Genomic DNA, 15624 nt, shown 5'->3' on the forward strand with positions numbered 1-15624 from the left:
GAGCTCTTTCTTTCTTCCATTCTGCCATCCCTCTGGCCTAGCCCCCTGGAAGCATCCCTGGGACGCGCCTGCCAAACCACCGCACGGGGGCTGGGGGTCTCCAGATTCTCGCTCAGAGCCTGACTCTCCTGCGTGTTCAGAAAACGGCTGTTGAACATCTAAATGAAGTCACTGATTAATAAACTACAAACATGCAATAAACGTTTGCTGATTGATGAATTTTTTTATCCAAGTTTCAGATCTTCAAATCAATTAACTGCTTTCAATTGACTATTAACTCAATGGTAGCAATTTCTTTTATAAAATTGTGTTATAACTCACAATTCCTGTGTGTAAATCAGAGGCCTTCCTTTTTAACTAAGTTCCTTACTATTCGAGCCCTGAGTCAGCAAATCAGAAAACTTCAGTTATGAACAAACTTGGGAGTATACTGAACTCAAGCTCTGCATCTCAAAGACAAGAAACCAGAAACTGGGGGAGGAAGCAGTGACTCGTCTGTCACCCAGAAACTTCATGGCCTGATGATGGATCCACCACAACGCCCGCCGCACTTACCGAGTGTCTGGAGCTTTTCCGTCCATTTGTCTACATCAATGTGCAGCTGGCTTTCTACAAAGACTTCTTATAAATTTGTTTTTCAGGGCTTCCTAAAGGAAAGTAATATAGTTTAACAAGACTAATCTCACCATTCCTCTTGCTGAATAATACTTGTTAGGTTTATTCCAAGTTTCATGATACAGGGAAAAGGCACAAAAAGTGCAAAGAGGTTCTAAAACATCCCAGTAAATAGGATTACATTTGCTTAGGACTTTATCTTGAAAAACAAAAGTAAACAATTGGGGATATAATTGTATGAATAAATATGCACTAATATTGAAAACAAAGAATGAATTAAGTGCTGATTTTTTGGTAAAACTTTCTAATAGAACTATATGGTGACCCTTTACATAAATCCTTTATATTGCCTTTTCTGTGGGCCGGTTATAAAGAGGGGGTCACTGTTACAAGAACACTGATGAGAGGTTCAGCATTTTCCCACACCCTCTCTTAAACGTGCAATGTTCAAAGCCTTATCTTTGGAAGCATGTTTCATATCATCATCTGTATCTTTCTTCTCTCACTATTGATGGTTCAACTCCACCTCATTTGTCAAAGGCTGCACTGTGGAAGGTTCTCCAAGATTACCTCCAGCAGCTTGATGGCGCCTTGCATACTAACTCTGCAGCTGGCACGCATACACCCACACTGTGCTGCCACGTACCCACAGCAAGCAACAATCTACTGAGGGTGGATCACAGATGCAGTGGGGCCAATGCCAGGATTAAGCAAAGGGGGGATCTCTTTTTCTTTTAATTTTTATTGGAGTACAGCTGCTTTACAATGTTGTGTTAGTTTCTGCTGGTCAGCAAAGTGAATCAGCTCTCTCTATATATATACACATATATATATATATATATATATATATATCTCCACTATAGTGTATATAAATATATATATATATATATATATATCTCCATTCTCTTTTGGATTTCCTTCCCTTTAGGTCACCAAAGAGCATTGAGTAGAGTTCTCTGTGCTGTACAGTAGGTTCTCACTAGTTATCTACCTTATACATAGTATCAATATTGTATATAGGTCAATCCCAATCTCCCAACTCAACCCAATCTCCCCCTTCCCCCTTGGTATCCATATGTTTGTTCTCTATGTCTGTGTCTCTATTTCTCCTTTGTAAAAAAGATCTATACCATTTTTTTCAGATTCCACATATATGTGTTAACATATGGCATTTGTTTTTCTCTTTCTGTCTTACTTCACTCCATATGACAGACTCTAGGTCCATCCACATCTCTGCAAATGACACAACTTCGTTCCTTTTTATGGCTGAGTAATATTCCATCATATATATGTACCATATCTTCTTTATCCATTCATCTGCTGATGGACATTTAGGTTGTTTCCATGTCCTGGCTGTTGTAAATAGTGTTGCAATGAACACTGGGGTACATGTGTCCTTTTGAATTATCTTCTCAGGGTATATGCCCAGTAGTGGGATTGCTGAGTCATATGGTAGCTCTACTTTTAGCTTTTTAAGGAATCTCCATACTGTTCTCCATAATGGCTGCACCAATTTACATTCCCACCAACAGTGCAAGAGGATTCCCTTTCCTCCACACCCTCTCCAACATTTATTGTTTGTAGATTTTCTGATGATGGTCATTCTGACTGGTGAGAGGTGATACCTCATTGTAGTTTTGATTTGCATTTCTCTAACAACTGGTGACGTTGAGCACCTTTTCATGTGTTTGTTGGCCATCTGTAGTCTTCTTTGGAGAAATGCCTATTTAGGTCTTCCGTCCATTTTTTGATTGGGTTGTTTGTTTTTTAGATATTGAGCTGCATGAGCTGTTTGTATATTTTGGAGATTAATCCTTTGTCAGTTGCTTCGTTTGCGAATATTTTCTCCCATTCTGAGGGTTGTCTTTTCATCTTGTTTATGGTTTCCTTTGCTGTGCAAAAGCTTTTAAGTTTCACTAGGTCCCATTTGTTTATTTTTGTTTTTATTCTCATTACTCTAGGAGGTGGGTCAAAAAAGATCTTGCTGTGATTTATGTCAGAATGTGTTCTTCCTATGTTTTCTTCTGTGCGTTTTATAGTGTCTGGCCTTACATTTAGGTCTTTAATCCATTTTGAGTTTATTTTTGTGCATGGTGTTAGGAATTGTTCTAATTTCATTCTTTTACATGTAGCTGTCCAGTTTTCCCAGCAAACAGTTGTTTTACCAAACAACTGTATAACTTGGGGACTTCTGATGAGGAATTTTCAATAACACCCACCTTCTGCATTTAGCTCTTTTATTTCTTACATCTCCCTGATACCTGATGATTTTATTGACTCTTGTCTATAGACGACAAGATTTCATGATGAAACCTCAGTGTCTGATTTTTTTAAATCTTATTTATCTTCTTTCACTGGGCACTAGCTACTTGCCCAACATTATGTGATGCACTTCATATGCATTAGTCATTTAATCTCGGCAACATCTCCATGGAAAGATGCTTTTAACTGAAGGGAAAAGTAAGTCAGGGTCACCGGCATCAGCGAAATACTAATCTAGCCCCCTGCGGGCAGAGCCAGACCTAGAGCCCAGACATCAGTTACTGCAAATCCAAGGGCACTACAGATACTCTTGAATGTGATCTCGATGCTAAGAACTAGAGTCACTCACCACAATTCATTCTCTAAGTAAAAAGTTCTTCAAGTGATTGAATAAGTGGCTTTAATTTCTAACTTGACTACTTGGTAAACAGCACTCAGCTAAACTGAAGACTTCTCCAAGAAACCACCTGTTTCTTTTTTTTATTGAAGTATCAATATGTTTGATTTACAATGTTGTGTTAGTTTCAGGTGTACAGCAAAGTGATTCATATATATATATATATATATATATATATATTCGTTTTCAGACTCTTTTCCATTATAGGTTTTTACAAAATATGAAGTATAGTTCCTCATTCTACACAGTAGATCCTTGCTGGTTATCTGTTAGATATATACCAGTGTGCATCTGTTAATCCCAAACTCCTAATTTATCCTTCTTCCCACTAACCACCTGATTCTTGAGACGGAGTTAGGCACTGTTACGTTCTCACACTACTTTGTAGAGACTCAACCTGCTGCTTATTATACTGCATATAATTATCTGTAGTTACAGCAGTCCCCTTTTCAAAGCCTGAATTATTTACCATCTGATTCATTACAGAAAACGCCTACTGATCCCTGTATCAGCAAATTAACTGGTGAGCAAACAAATTAAAGAAGAAGAATAACAATAATAGCCATGGCCACCATGGGAATGAGCATCCCGGACTCCCAGCTCCAGGAACGGCAACATCCAAGGCCCTCTGCTGTGCTCTGAAATCCATCTCAGTTGCCTGGAGGCCACACCTCCCAGCTGCTCTTAGCTGTGACCACGCCGAGCCCACTCCTAGGAGCCACGGCTCCCCTGACAGAGGATCCCCCATGATACCCGACTTCAGCTGGATAAGAGGTGTCCTCTAAATGCAGGGCCCTGTGGGATGTTTCCACCCAGCCCCCACGCCACCCCCCCCCCCGTCCCTTCAGGACCAGACCTCCCCGGCCTCCCCGGCTTCCCCAGCCTCGGCTCCAACAGCTCTTTCCCTGACAAAATTCTCACACATGTAACCTCATCTCAGTGTCGGCTTTTGGGAGGACCCAGACACAGAAGCATCTCCTACGTACCAAACACTATTCCAAGTGCTTTACATAATTTAAGTCAATTTACAGCTCATAACTATGGTTATTTCCTCACTTCAAAGGTAAGAAGCCCAAGGCACAGAGAAGTTCAGTGGCCAGCTCAAGATCACACAGCAGTGGGGGCACGGCTGGGAATCAAACCCAGACCATCTGGCTCTGAGTCCCTGCTCGGAACCACCTTGAACTACTTGGTCAGTGGATTAAAAATAAGCCAAACAAGAATAAAAATGTAGTTATATTTTCTCATGCTATCAGACGCAGGTTAAGTCAGAGGTACACAGATGCCCCAAAAGGTCCTCATGTGATCTACCTTGATGAAAGTTTTGTAACTAATGACTGTCCTGCTGAGAAGAAGTCAGGCCATTTGAAACTACAGCCCACGTATTTTGGAATATATTACATTGTCAGTACAGAATACTGGGGAATGATAATTGTTTTAATAGACCCACAGTTGAAAAGCACCCAAAAAAAACCACCCCAAAAAGCTTTAATTTAACATGGAATTTAAAGCACAAATAAATAATGAATTATTGATCATTCCCACAATAGTAACATCTTGCATGGGCAAAACAGCTGATCACTTACAAAAAGTTTTCACACACATCCAATTTTACGTCAACATTACCAGTCAACTGGGCAAGCCACGCCCCAGGTGGCTCTGCAGAGTCCTCTAAAGGACCACTCTGGTTTTGCAGACGCACCTGAGCGTGGGCTCCCCCAGCCCTCGGTGGCAAAGGGGTCACCCCTCCCTCACCTGCAGTTGACGGAGCATCTGACCATTTCTGCTGCTCTGAAAAACACTGGACAAGCTCAGCAGTGTTTCAGATAAAGTCTTCAGCTTGTCCACAAAATCAAAAGTACGATTTGCCTGCAAGATAAAGAAGATTTGGGTACGTCTCTAGCTCAGCCCTGTTGCATTAGGAAGGTTCTTCAGCGCTGTGGCTGCTACAACAAGGAGACCAGCGTTGTGTGCGGCTCAGCCATCAGAGCGGAGATCTTCCAAGGCCACCTACCCGGATGACCCGGTGACCGTCCCAAGGCCCTCCCCCCAGACTCTTTCCGTCAGGTGCTGTCCACGTGGTCACCGTGGTGTCCCCAATAGGTCCCTCTAACGGGCAACAGACATCCCCAGTATACACTGACTAAACAAGACGCCTGCTCACACTTCCGTCTCAACAATACATTCTCAACTAGCATCTACGATTTGTTTTATGATGCCCAACTCTATTTAGGATAAAACGAAACCACAGTTATTTATTTATGGCTGCTGGCAGAGCAAATGAGTGTAAGATTTATGTAAAATAATTTGGTGTCATAAAAAATATTTACGGTCACTGACCTACCAAAAAACACCCCTGCCTTTTTCTCTCAAAATAAAAGGACGCCATCCTGAGGAAATCTTTTAAGTGAAATACAAAGCTATACCCATGAAGATGTCTACGGCAACGTTACTATGTTTTTATACTGAAAACAATCTATATGCAAAGAGATAAGATTAAGGCGGGTCTGGAGTCCAGCCACACCCCCCTGGGGTCACAATGGCACAGGTCACACCAGCTCAGGGGCTAGAAAGAGAAGAGAAGCTCCTGCTGCTATAGTTCCCAAGACGAGCCCAGGACAGGACGGAGCCCCTCGTGGGCACGGCTGCCTCGGCTGCTGCCCCTCCCCCACTCAGCTGCCAGGGGTCTGACCGGCAAAGAAAAGCCGCAGCCTGTCCAAACGCCGCCCTTCCGCCTTCACATGAGCCTGAGCTGTGGACTCACTCGACGTCTGTGTTACTCGCCCACCCACAAAAGTGAGATCCTCTGTTGCTAAGGATGAGCAAGCAGGGAAACACCAGAGGCACATGAAAAGACCCTTTCTGGTCAAAATAAACCTAATGAAAGACAGGAGAAAATGTAGAAAGTATCTACTTTGTATTTTCAAGAAACATCCAGGAGCACAGAGGAGGTGGCGACGAGGAGGAAACAGCCCACATGAGGTGGTGAGACCCAGAGACTGAACACAGGCTGGGAATCAAAACAAGGGGGACACACGGGGCAGTGGAGACCCCACCCCAGCCCTCAGAGGAGGGCAGAGAGACAAAGAAGGACAAATCAGAGACAGTCCGGGACAGATGCAAGAGATCTAAGCCAAGATTCAGAGCACAGAAGGGGCCAAGAACAGGGTCAGTTATCACAGGAGGGAGAAAACCCACCGCTGCTGAGTGTGCAAATCTGAAGACCATTTCCCTTTTTTTCTTTTTTTTTTTAAGTTCAGTTGCTGCACTATATATATATATATGTTACAGGTATACAATATAGTGATTCACAGTTTTTAAAGTCTATACTCCATTTATAGATATTGTAAAATATTGGCTGTATTCCCTGTGTTGTACAATATATCTTTGTGGCTTATTTTATACGTAAGAGTTTGTACCTCTTAATCCCCTACCCCATCCTGCCCACTTCCCCTCCCCACTGGTAACCACTAGTTTGCTCTCTATATCTGTGAGTCTGCTTTTTTGTTATATTCACTAGTTTCATTTTTTTAGATTCCACATTTAAGTGATATCATACAGTATTTGTCTTTCGCTGTCTGAATTATTTCACTTAGCATAATGCCCTCCAAGTCTATCCACCTTGTTGCAAATGGCAAAATTTTGTTCTTTTTTCTGGCTGAGTAATATTCCATTGTACTATATCTCTATATCTATATCTATATGGATATATATGCGTACGTATGTATATGTATACACACCACATCTTCTTTACCTATTCATCTGTTGATGGACACTCAGGTTGCTTCCATATCTTGGCTACTGTGAATAACGGTGCTATAAACATTTCTTACACAGCAAAAAATATTAACAAGAGACTAGTGCTAGCATACCTTGTAACAACTGGAATTCTAACTAAAAGAATAAATATATCAGCCTCAGGGAGAACACAAGAAGCCTGTGAAGAAGGAAAAACAATAATGTCGTTTCAGAGAGTTTCTCTGCAAAATTAAAGGTCAGTAGACAATGCAGCAGAATCTACTGAGTTTTCAGGGAGAAATAACATAAGCCAGGAATTCTTATGTCCAGCTGAGCTATGGTGCAAAGGTGAGGACCTCAGATATCCAAGGACAAAGAAATGATGCTACCTATGAATGCTCCTGAAAAAGTTACCTGAACACACCTGAGTAAACAGTTAAATCAATATGAGAACACTGAAATGATGATGAGCCATGAAACCACTCAAATAATTAATTTTAAATAATGGTGAACAAGGTTCTGAATTGAATCCAAATGCCAATAATAATTCTTGAAAGAAAAAAATTATAATAGAAAAGTTACAGTAAAATTATAAACACCAGCTGCTCACTCTGATGATTGTTAATGTGTCTGACTGGTTTCAGACTCTATCAATACAAGATAGCCATGGTGCGGGAGGAGAGGATGGAGTGACAGCAAAGGTTCTCACGTAAGAAAGAAGTGAGTCTGGGCATTGATAACTGGGAAGAGGACAGACATGACATTAAAAAACAGAAGACAGAAAACAAAGGAGGAAAAGAGACCCTACAGAACAAATTATTCTGGCAAAAGAGAGGAAAAACGGCAACCACCAGGACAGGTATAAACTTCAAAACTATAGAGGAGGATGACAAAATAGCTCTAAACTTATCAGAGTTATGAAAAGAACTTCAAGTAGGTTAAAATATCATAATTCAAAGGCTAAGATTTTCAGACCCCTCCCGTCAAGTTACTCAATAAATATTTACCAAAGGTCTTTCAGCCAGGCATAAGTGTAGGTGCTAAAATTATAGCTATGAACAAAATAAAACCCTTTTCTTAATTAAGATTATTTTACATGGCAGAGACAAAACTATCAAAGCCAACTGTATTTCTATACTGAATCAAAAACAAAAGATCTCAAAAATCAAGCAAAAACATAAAAGCTAGAAATGTTAACAGTAAAAAAATCAAATTCATTGCAAAAAGGATAAATGGAATAACGATCATTTTATTCTGAAATAAATTCAGAATTTACAGTGACTAATATTTCTACACACAGTAACACATCATTAAAAGATACAAAGTAAATATGACTAGAAATAAGGCAGAACTTTGTAAGAACTGAACAGTAGGCAACATGAATATATGCACTGCACTGAGCCTCTGAAACATCACACCGAGAGCACTTAAAAATGAAGTGGTGAACAAGGCCTCCCCATCCCGGGTTATTCGCTTGGTGGTATTAGCCAAGTTACTTAAACACTGCTTTGAAAAGACACATGCACCCCAATGTTCATTGCAGCACTATTTACAATAGCCAGGACATGGGAGCAACCTAAGTGTCCATCGACAGATGAATGTATAAAGAAGATGTGGTACATATATACAGTGGAATATTACTCAGCCATAAAAAAGAACGAAATCTTGCCATTTGCAGCAACATGGATGGACCTAGAGATTATCATACTAAGTGAAATAAGTCAGACAGAGAAAGACAAACACCATATGGTATCGCTTATATGTGGAATCTAAAAAATTAAACAAATGAACCACCGTAACACAACTGAAACAGACTCATAGATTCAGAGAACAAACTGGTAGTCTCCAGTGAAACAGGTGAAGGGGACTGAGAGGCACAAACTTCCTGGAGAAACCCCTCTGCCCCTCAGGCAGCAGCACCGGGAACCCGTGGAAGCTTCAGCGGCACCAGAGGAACCAAGCAGATCAAAATAACAGCACAAAGCCTGTGATGATTAAACTGTCCTGGGAACCACAGCCCACAAAGGATGCTGAGACCTGTGTGTTAAACCTGAACAGGAGACTGTCTGCAAAAATAAAAGGTTTTCTTACAGCCAACATGCCCACAATACAACTGAACATCACCCACCATACAAAGAACCAGAGAACTCACAAGAATCAACCGATGTCAATATTGAGATAAATCTGATGTTGGAATGATCTGGCAAGTATTTTAAAGCCGTCATCATAGAAATACTTCAACAAGCAATTAAAAACTGTCTTGAAACAAATTAAGTAGCAGAAAAGCTCAACAAAGAAATACAAGTTATTAAAAAGACAGCTAAGCACGGGGTAATAAAGAACTGAAAAATGCCACAACAGAAAGTGTTTTAAACTTGCTGGATGGTCTCAGGTAGAAATGACAGAGGACAGAACCAGTGAACTTGAGGACAGGTCAGTACACTTCACCCAATCTGAGCAAGAGGAAAAACAGACGACAAAGTAAACAGAGCTTCAGGGACCTGCAGGACAATACTAGGAGTCCACGTTCATATCTTTTGAGCCCCAGAAAGACAGGAGAAACAGAGTAGGGCTGAAAGGCTATTAGAATAAGTAACAGCTGAAAACTTCCCCAAACTGGTGAAATACAAAAATTTACAGAATCAAGAACTTGAGCAAAACCTTCATAAGATTATAGGGAGACAACGCGGCACAGAGCTCGGAGCCCCGCCCAGAACTGGGGCACAAATCTCAGAGATGCCACAACCTCAAGTCTTGTCTTCACTTTTATACCACTGGGAGAAACTACTTGGGCTCTGTTTTCACCTACATACCACCTAATAACTGCTGATTTTAGAAAATGCCCTAAGCCTCTTTTCCTTACAGCTCATTTTTGTTTAAAAATAAAATAGAAAGAAGAAGGTGACTGGGTCAGAGCATAAGATCTTAGCTATGGGTTTATTTTTTCTGTTGTATTCATCATTTTCTTATTTATATCACCCTCCTCAGCATTCAGACCATTTGCTTATTGCTAGGGGAATGAGACAGAGGAATCTGAAGATTTAAATAAAAGAAAGGATTTTTTTCTGACCTGGCCAGAATCAGGAAGGGCAGACCCCGGGAGGGAAGAGCCCCTTCCCCACAGCCCATTTCTCTCTAAAGAGGTCCTCCCTCCGCATCTCAGCAGGATTAGGAGAAAAGAGGAAGGTCGCTCTGGGGCCCCAGAAACAAAGGGACCTGGGCCTGACTTTCCCCAGAACAGAGGGCCGGCTGGACTGGGCATCTCGGCCGCATCTTCAGGACGACAAAGCACACACGCGGCGCTCTGCCTCCTCCCCGCTGACACGCCAATCCACCGCCACACAAGACAGCAAGATGGAAAGACTTCCCGGGACACTGTCAGACGTGCATATCTTGCTGCAGCCGATTCCGAGTGTTCAAAGGGCTTCGTGAAAAGCTCGCCCCTCTTTCCACTCAGCGCCCCAGGAACCACGCTCCAAACGCAGAGGAAGCGCTGCCAGCAGCTCCCTGGACGTCGTCCTGAAGCTGTCTGTACACTTAGGAGCACAAGTGCCCACGTGTGTGACCCGCTTTTCGTCACTGGGACACCCCACGCTCCTCCCCACCGCCCTGAAATACAGTTAACAGTAAGTCCTGGAGGCCAGTCTATATCTAGACCAGTCTTTTTTGTAAGCTGCGTATTTTTCATTTCATGCATGTGCCAGACAGACAGGGCCCCTGTCTGGCCGCCGAGGGGGCCGCCGGCCTCACCCGCGGAAGCGGCCCCTGGGAGGCCTGGCCTCCCCTGCAGCCACCTGTCCGGCCTCGCTCGGCCACAGCGGGCTCGCAGCAGGTCGTCAGGGGAGGCGTGGCTCCCGCCCCCCGTCTCCCCCTCCCGCCTGAGCCCTGCGCTTGGGCCACCCGTGGGCTCGGGACCAGCGGCCGCCCCTCCTCCAGACACACACCAGAGTGAGGCCGAGGCCCCTCTGCCCTAGGCCGCCCGCCGGCCCCCAGCGCCGGCGCAGCACGGCCCCCGGGAGGGCGCAGCCGGCGCGCGCCAGCCCAGCACCCCCCGGCCCGGCCGCCCCTGCTCTGTGTGTCTGCTCCCCGGGGCCCCATCCAGCCCGACAAGCCCTTGCGTTCCGGCGTCCCTCAGCCTCAGCACGCCGACCTTCCCCGCTGAGGGCCCGCCCCGCGCCCGTGGGGCAGCCGGCGGCCTCCCCGGGCTCCACCCCAGATGCCGGCAGCGAGCCCCGGCTGTGGGCGGGGACAGGAGCGTCGGCGGCCGCTGCGGCAGGCGCTCTGCGGTCAAAGCTGCCACCCACTCCCACCCACCCCCGGCTCTCCCGGCTGCTCCTGCTTCCAGACGTGACCTTCACTCCCCACCGCCCTGGAGGCAACGCCTTTCCGGAAACAGCGCTGGCGGAGGAGAAGGTTCGGACTACGGTCGTGGCTTCCAGAAACCGGGACTCTCCCTCCGGCCTCCGTGTTACTGGGAGGAAGAGGCTTATTGAGAGGGACGGTGACAAGGGACAGGTCACAGGTGCGGGGGCACCCCCGGCCTACCCCCCGTGCACACGTGTTTCTCTTCACAACATCGTGCTGCTTGGTGCTTTACCCTCAGAGTTACAGGGCCAACCAGAGGAGATGACCAACTTTATACATTTTTTTTCCCAGGAAAAAATGGCAACTTCACGGGGTTCCACCTAATGGGAAGTAATGGAGAGAGTAAGACCAAGTAGTAGACGACATGCAACACAGGCCCTTCCACCCTGACAGGTGATGTGCTTCACACACCGTAAGCTGGCAGAGCTTCTAGGCTCTCCCAGCCACGTGGAACGTTGGACCGGGAGTCCAATGAGCAGAACTGGTTTCCACAAAGTTAAATAGAATCATTCAGCCTGGCTCCAGCGCCACGAAGTTTAGCTTCATAAGTACAAAGCAGGACACCCTCATGCAAAGTCGTCAGCCACAGCGAATGCGTGCAAAAGGCACCAGCGCACAGCACTGCCTATGACATGTACGGGGGACCAAGCAAGAGCCGGGGAAATGTCTGCTTGTTCCTCCAAAACTTCCGTCATTCTCAGAACGCACAGGGCACACTCACTGCCACACCTCTGTCGTGGCCAAGCCCCCTCCTCCCGCCCCCATGGAGGCCTGCACATGCCCTCCCTCGGAAGGCTTTTCTAAACCCTCCTTTCCAGGGAGACTGGAAGCTCACCTCCTGTGCCCTGTGCCACACTGAGCGAATCTCTGATCACCTTAGTTATGAATTATTTCTTCAGATGTTTGTCTTCTCTTTCCCCACCGCAGGGTGAGCTCCTCAAAAGCAAGACTGTCATACTAACTGTTGTATCACAGAATATAGCACGGTACATAATCCTACAGTACATTTTATATATCATCAATAATATCTTTGTGTAATAATACATAATATAATAATAATAAAGTCATGGCCCATTTTTTAATTTGAATTTAAAATAAAGCCGTGCTACAGAGCCATTTTCTGCGAAATTTCTGAACTTCCCACAGCCCTTGCAAACTTAACGCAGGGAGATCATCGGAACGACACTGGCTTTGGCTCCAGGCCCCTCGGAAGCCCAGCCCTGGAAGGATGAGCTCCTGACATACGTCTAGATTAATGTCATTTCACTGTGACAGCCCAGTCCAAACAGACAGTCCCAAGATAAAGCAGAAGTTATTAAGCACATTCAGAATAAACTGAGGCAAATACAGCCCCTGAGCTAAGTCCCAGGCAGGAAGCAAGAGGCCACGTGGCAACCACGAGGGCAGGAAACGTGAACCTGTAAAATCTACTTTGACAAAAATAACGGAACTGCTCGGATGACCACACCCCATCGCCAACTTTTTAGCTTTTAAGTTGTTAGTACTATTTGAAGCTCAGAAGTTTAGCATTAATAGGGCTTGATGTCTCCTCCTCTGGTTTTGACAGACCCCATGGCCTCCTGAAGTCCCTCAAAGGTGCCTGCAGGCTCATAAGCCACCGTCAGACAAGGAGACAAGACCCTGGGAAGACACAGCACCACCATGTCAAAAGAAAGTGCAAATATGAACGATGATAAATCCTGAAGCTGATGGGTTTGAGAAGGTAAGAAACATAAGGAAGGGAAAACATGCAGAGCTGTGCAATGTCCAGACGCCTCCAGGGAAGCTCTTTGGCTTCTTCACCTGGGCTCACCCGCCACAGATGAGGCCGGCAAAGCCTCGCCGCCGCCTTGGGAAATGTCACTACCAGACCCAGACCACGAACACTGGGTCAGACTCCTCCTTCACCACCAGATGCACCGAGCAAAACAGATGCGCATCTGTTCTCCACATCTTCCTGGGACCACCTGAACCGGCCTCCTTTGTCTAAGTGTCCTCCCTGCATTAGTTACTCCAAATAATACCTCCTGCCCCCAAAATGTCCTCTGAGAGAACGACGCGGCATGTCCGAGTTCAACAACGACACGAACAGGAAAAAAATACCCAGGGGAAAATAAATTGTAATCGGCATAAGAAAACTGTGTGTAATCCAAGCTATACAACAATTACGTTAAATATTTTAACAGACTGCTTCCCACTGTACTGCTTGTATGGTCTGTAACATCCTCATTCATTCAAACTCACCTTTCTAATGACCTTATTAATCTCTGGAGTGTTTGGTGTGTACAGTATTCTTCCATGTAATACAGGTTTTAGGAAGGACCACACCAAAGCACCATTTGGAGACTGTAGTATTTCCTGATAAAGCTTCAAGCAAAGGGTGCTGTCACAATTTAAAAAAAAAAAAGTGTTGCTCATGATTGGGGATGTCCAGGATAGCAAGGACATTCACGTACAGAGCCATGACGCCTCACTTTCTGATGAGTGGCTTATATATTTTTTTCATGACTCAATTCTGATTTGGGGCAGTAAGTTCAGAAATAATTTTTCTTGTCCTTGTCTTTAGCAGCTCTTGTCTCAAAACTCTGAGACACCATGTTCCCTTCAATAATTTGAAAGAGAGGAAAGTATGACCTTCACATTTTTAAACCAAGTCATTGGTAAGAGTACTAAATAATGACAAAGACACCTAAAAATTAAAACAGTAATGCAAAAGGAATGCATCTGGTTTTAATCTAGAAAATCTTCTTTTCAACAGTCACTGTATTGAGACTAGAATTAGGTTTTTCTTAAGAAATTAGCTTTATAAATTGCTACAGAATTTCCTTTGCTGCACTTATACAGAACTATTGCACTAACTGCTTTTGTTACATTAAATCACCTTGTTTTCACCTAAACATCAATTCCTCATGTTGGCACTCATACTGCTGTGGTGCTGGTTGGTTTCAATGGAAGGTTTATTCAACCAAACCAACAGGTACTAATGAAGGTGGAGTCTTCACCACCATTATGATTACTAATCAAGTAAGAAAGGTTTTAAGCCAGTTAGTGACAAATACTTCAGTATAACCAGTTCTTTTACTCCCGAACAGAACATTTAAAATGAAAATATTATCTTAGCTTTGATATCACAATCCATAACACGCAAGGTAGGAAAATTACTGTTGCGGTAATTTTCACTATCAGTTTCATTTTCCTAAATTCCCCATTTGAAAAGAAAAACAAATTCTTTTTATTCAACAAATACAATAAAATTGATAGAAATAATTCCGTAAAATATAAATTAAGAGCATGACTACATCATGACTTCTTATAGCATTAATTATAGAGGTTGTTCTTACTGATATTTTAACAACTTACACTTTAAATTATAAGCTTAATATAAATGGTAGCAATTTTTACTTTGGAAAAGACGTAATCATACATATGAACAGAACAAGAAATCTGAAACCAGGAATCCCAATATCTGCCACTTGTGAACTTGGTCAAGTCACTTAACCTTCTCTGAGCTTCTCTCGTGTCACCTGAAAAATGAGGGTACGAATATTGTCTATGATTCCGGTGACCATCATTTGAAATAAATGTATGAAAGGACAGAGAAAAACTGGCCCTCAGTGTTAGCTGAACAACCAGATGGATGGATGGAGCAATGGATGGATGGGTGGATGGGTGGATTAATTGACAGATGATGGATGGATGGATGGAGCAATGGATGGAAAGATAGAGGGATGAATAGATGGATGGATGGATGGATGCAGGATGGATGGATACCTGGATGATTGGATTTGATGAACAAATTAATAATCCTCAAAAAACCCATATGCAAGAAGAAAAGAGGAAATGAGGATTAGGAAAGAAGACAACAAAATTATTCCATATGAATAGCCTTAATGTGTATCTATACTGCCACATTATATTTTGTTCGACAGCTCTCCAAATTATCCATCAGCTGATGAACACACCAACACACTGTCTCTAGGGCAGCTCTGAGGACACCCTGCAGCCCCATCTCTACATAATTCCCCTCTCTCCTTCTCCCTGGTCCCACCAACACGTCTGTCCATCCCAGGCACAGGTATATAAAGAGGTGTCTTGGGTACAGCAGGCAAAAGTCTAGTAGCCTTGTTCTGCAGATAGAACCTGTAGATATGATGGACGCCACACCCCTGGTTAGGTTACATGGCCACGGCGCAGGGATTCCGACTTGGAGTTGATCGAAGCGGAGGTTATCCTGGTTGAGCCATCAG

At 43.9% G+C, this 15624-nt stretch overlaps 1 protein-coding gene across 1 annotated transcript in view; it reads right to left on the reverse strand.

The window, feature by feature from the left end:
* ABCA13 (ATP binding cassette subfamily A member 13) overlaps positions 1-15624 on the reverse strand; it is a 301396-nt gene that overhangs the window by 201615 nt on the left and 84157 nt on the right. The window contains 4 exon segments of the mRNA XM_049714700.1: positions 556-616; positions 618-647; positions 5030-5143; positions 13622-13760. Coding sequence (XP_049570657.1) covers positions 556-616; positions 618-647; positions 5030-5143; positions 13622-13760 — 344 coding nt within the window.

This window comes from Orcinus orca, chromosome 9, assembly GCF_937001465.1.
Source record: "Orcinus orca chromosome 9, mOrcOrc1.1, whole genome shotgun sequence".
NCBI lineage: Eukaryota > Metazoa > Chordata > Mammalia > Artiodactyla > Delphinidae > Orcinus > Orcinus orca.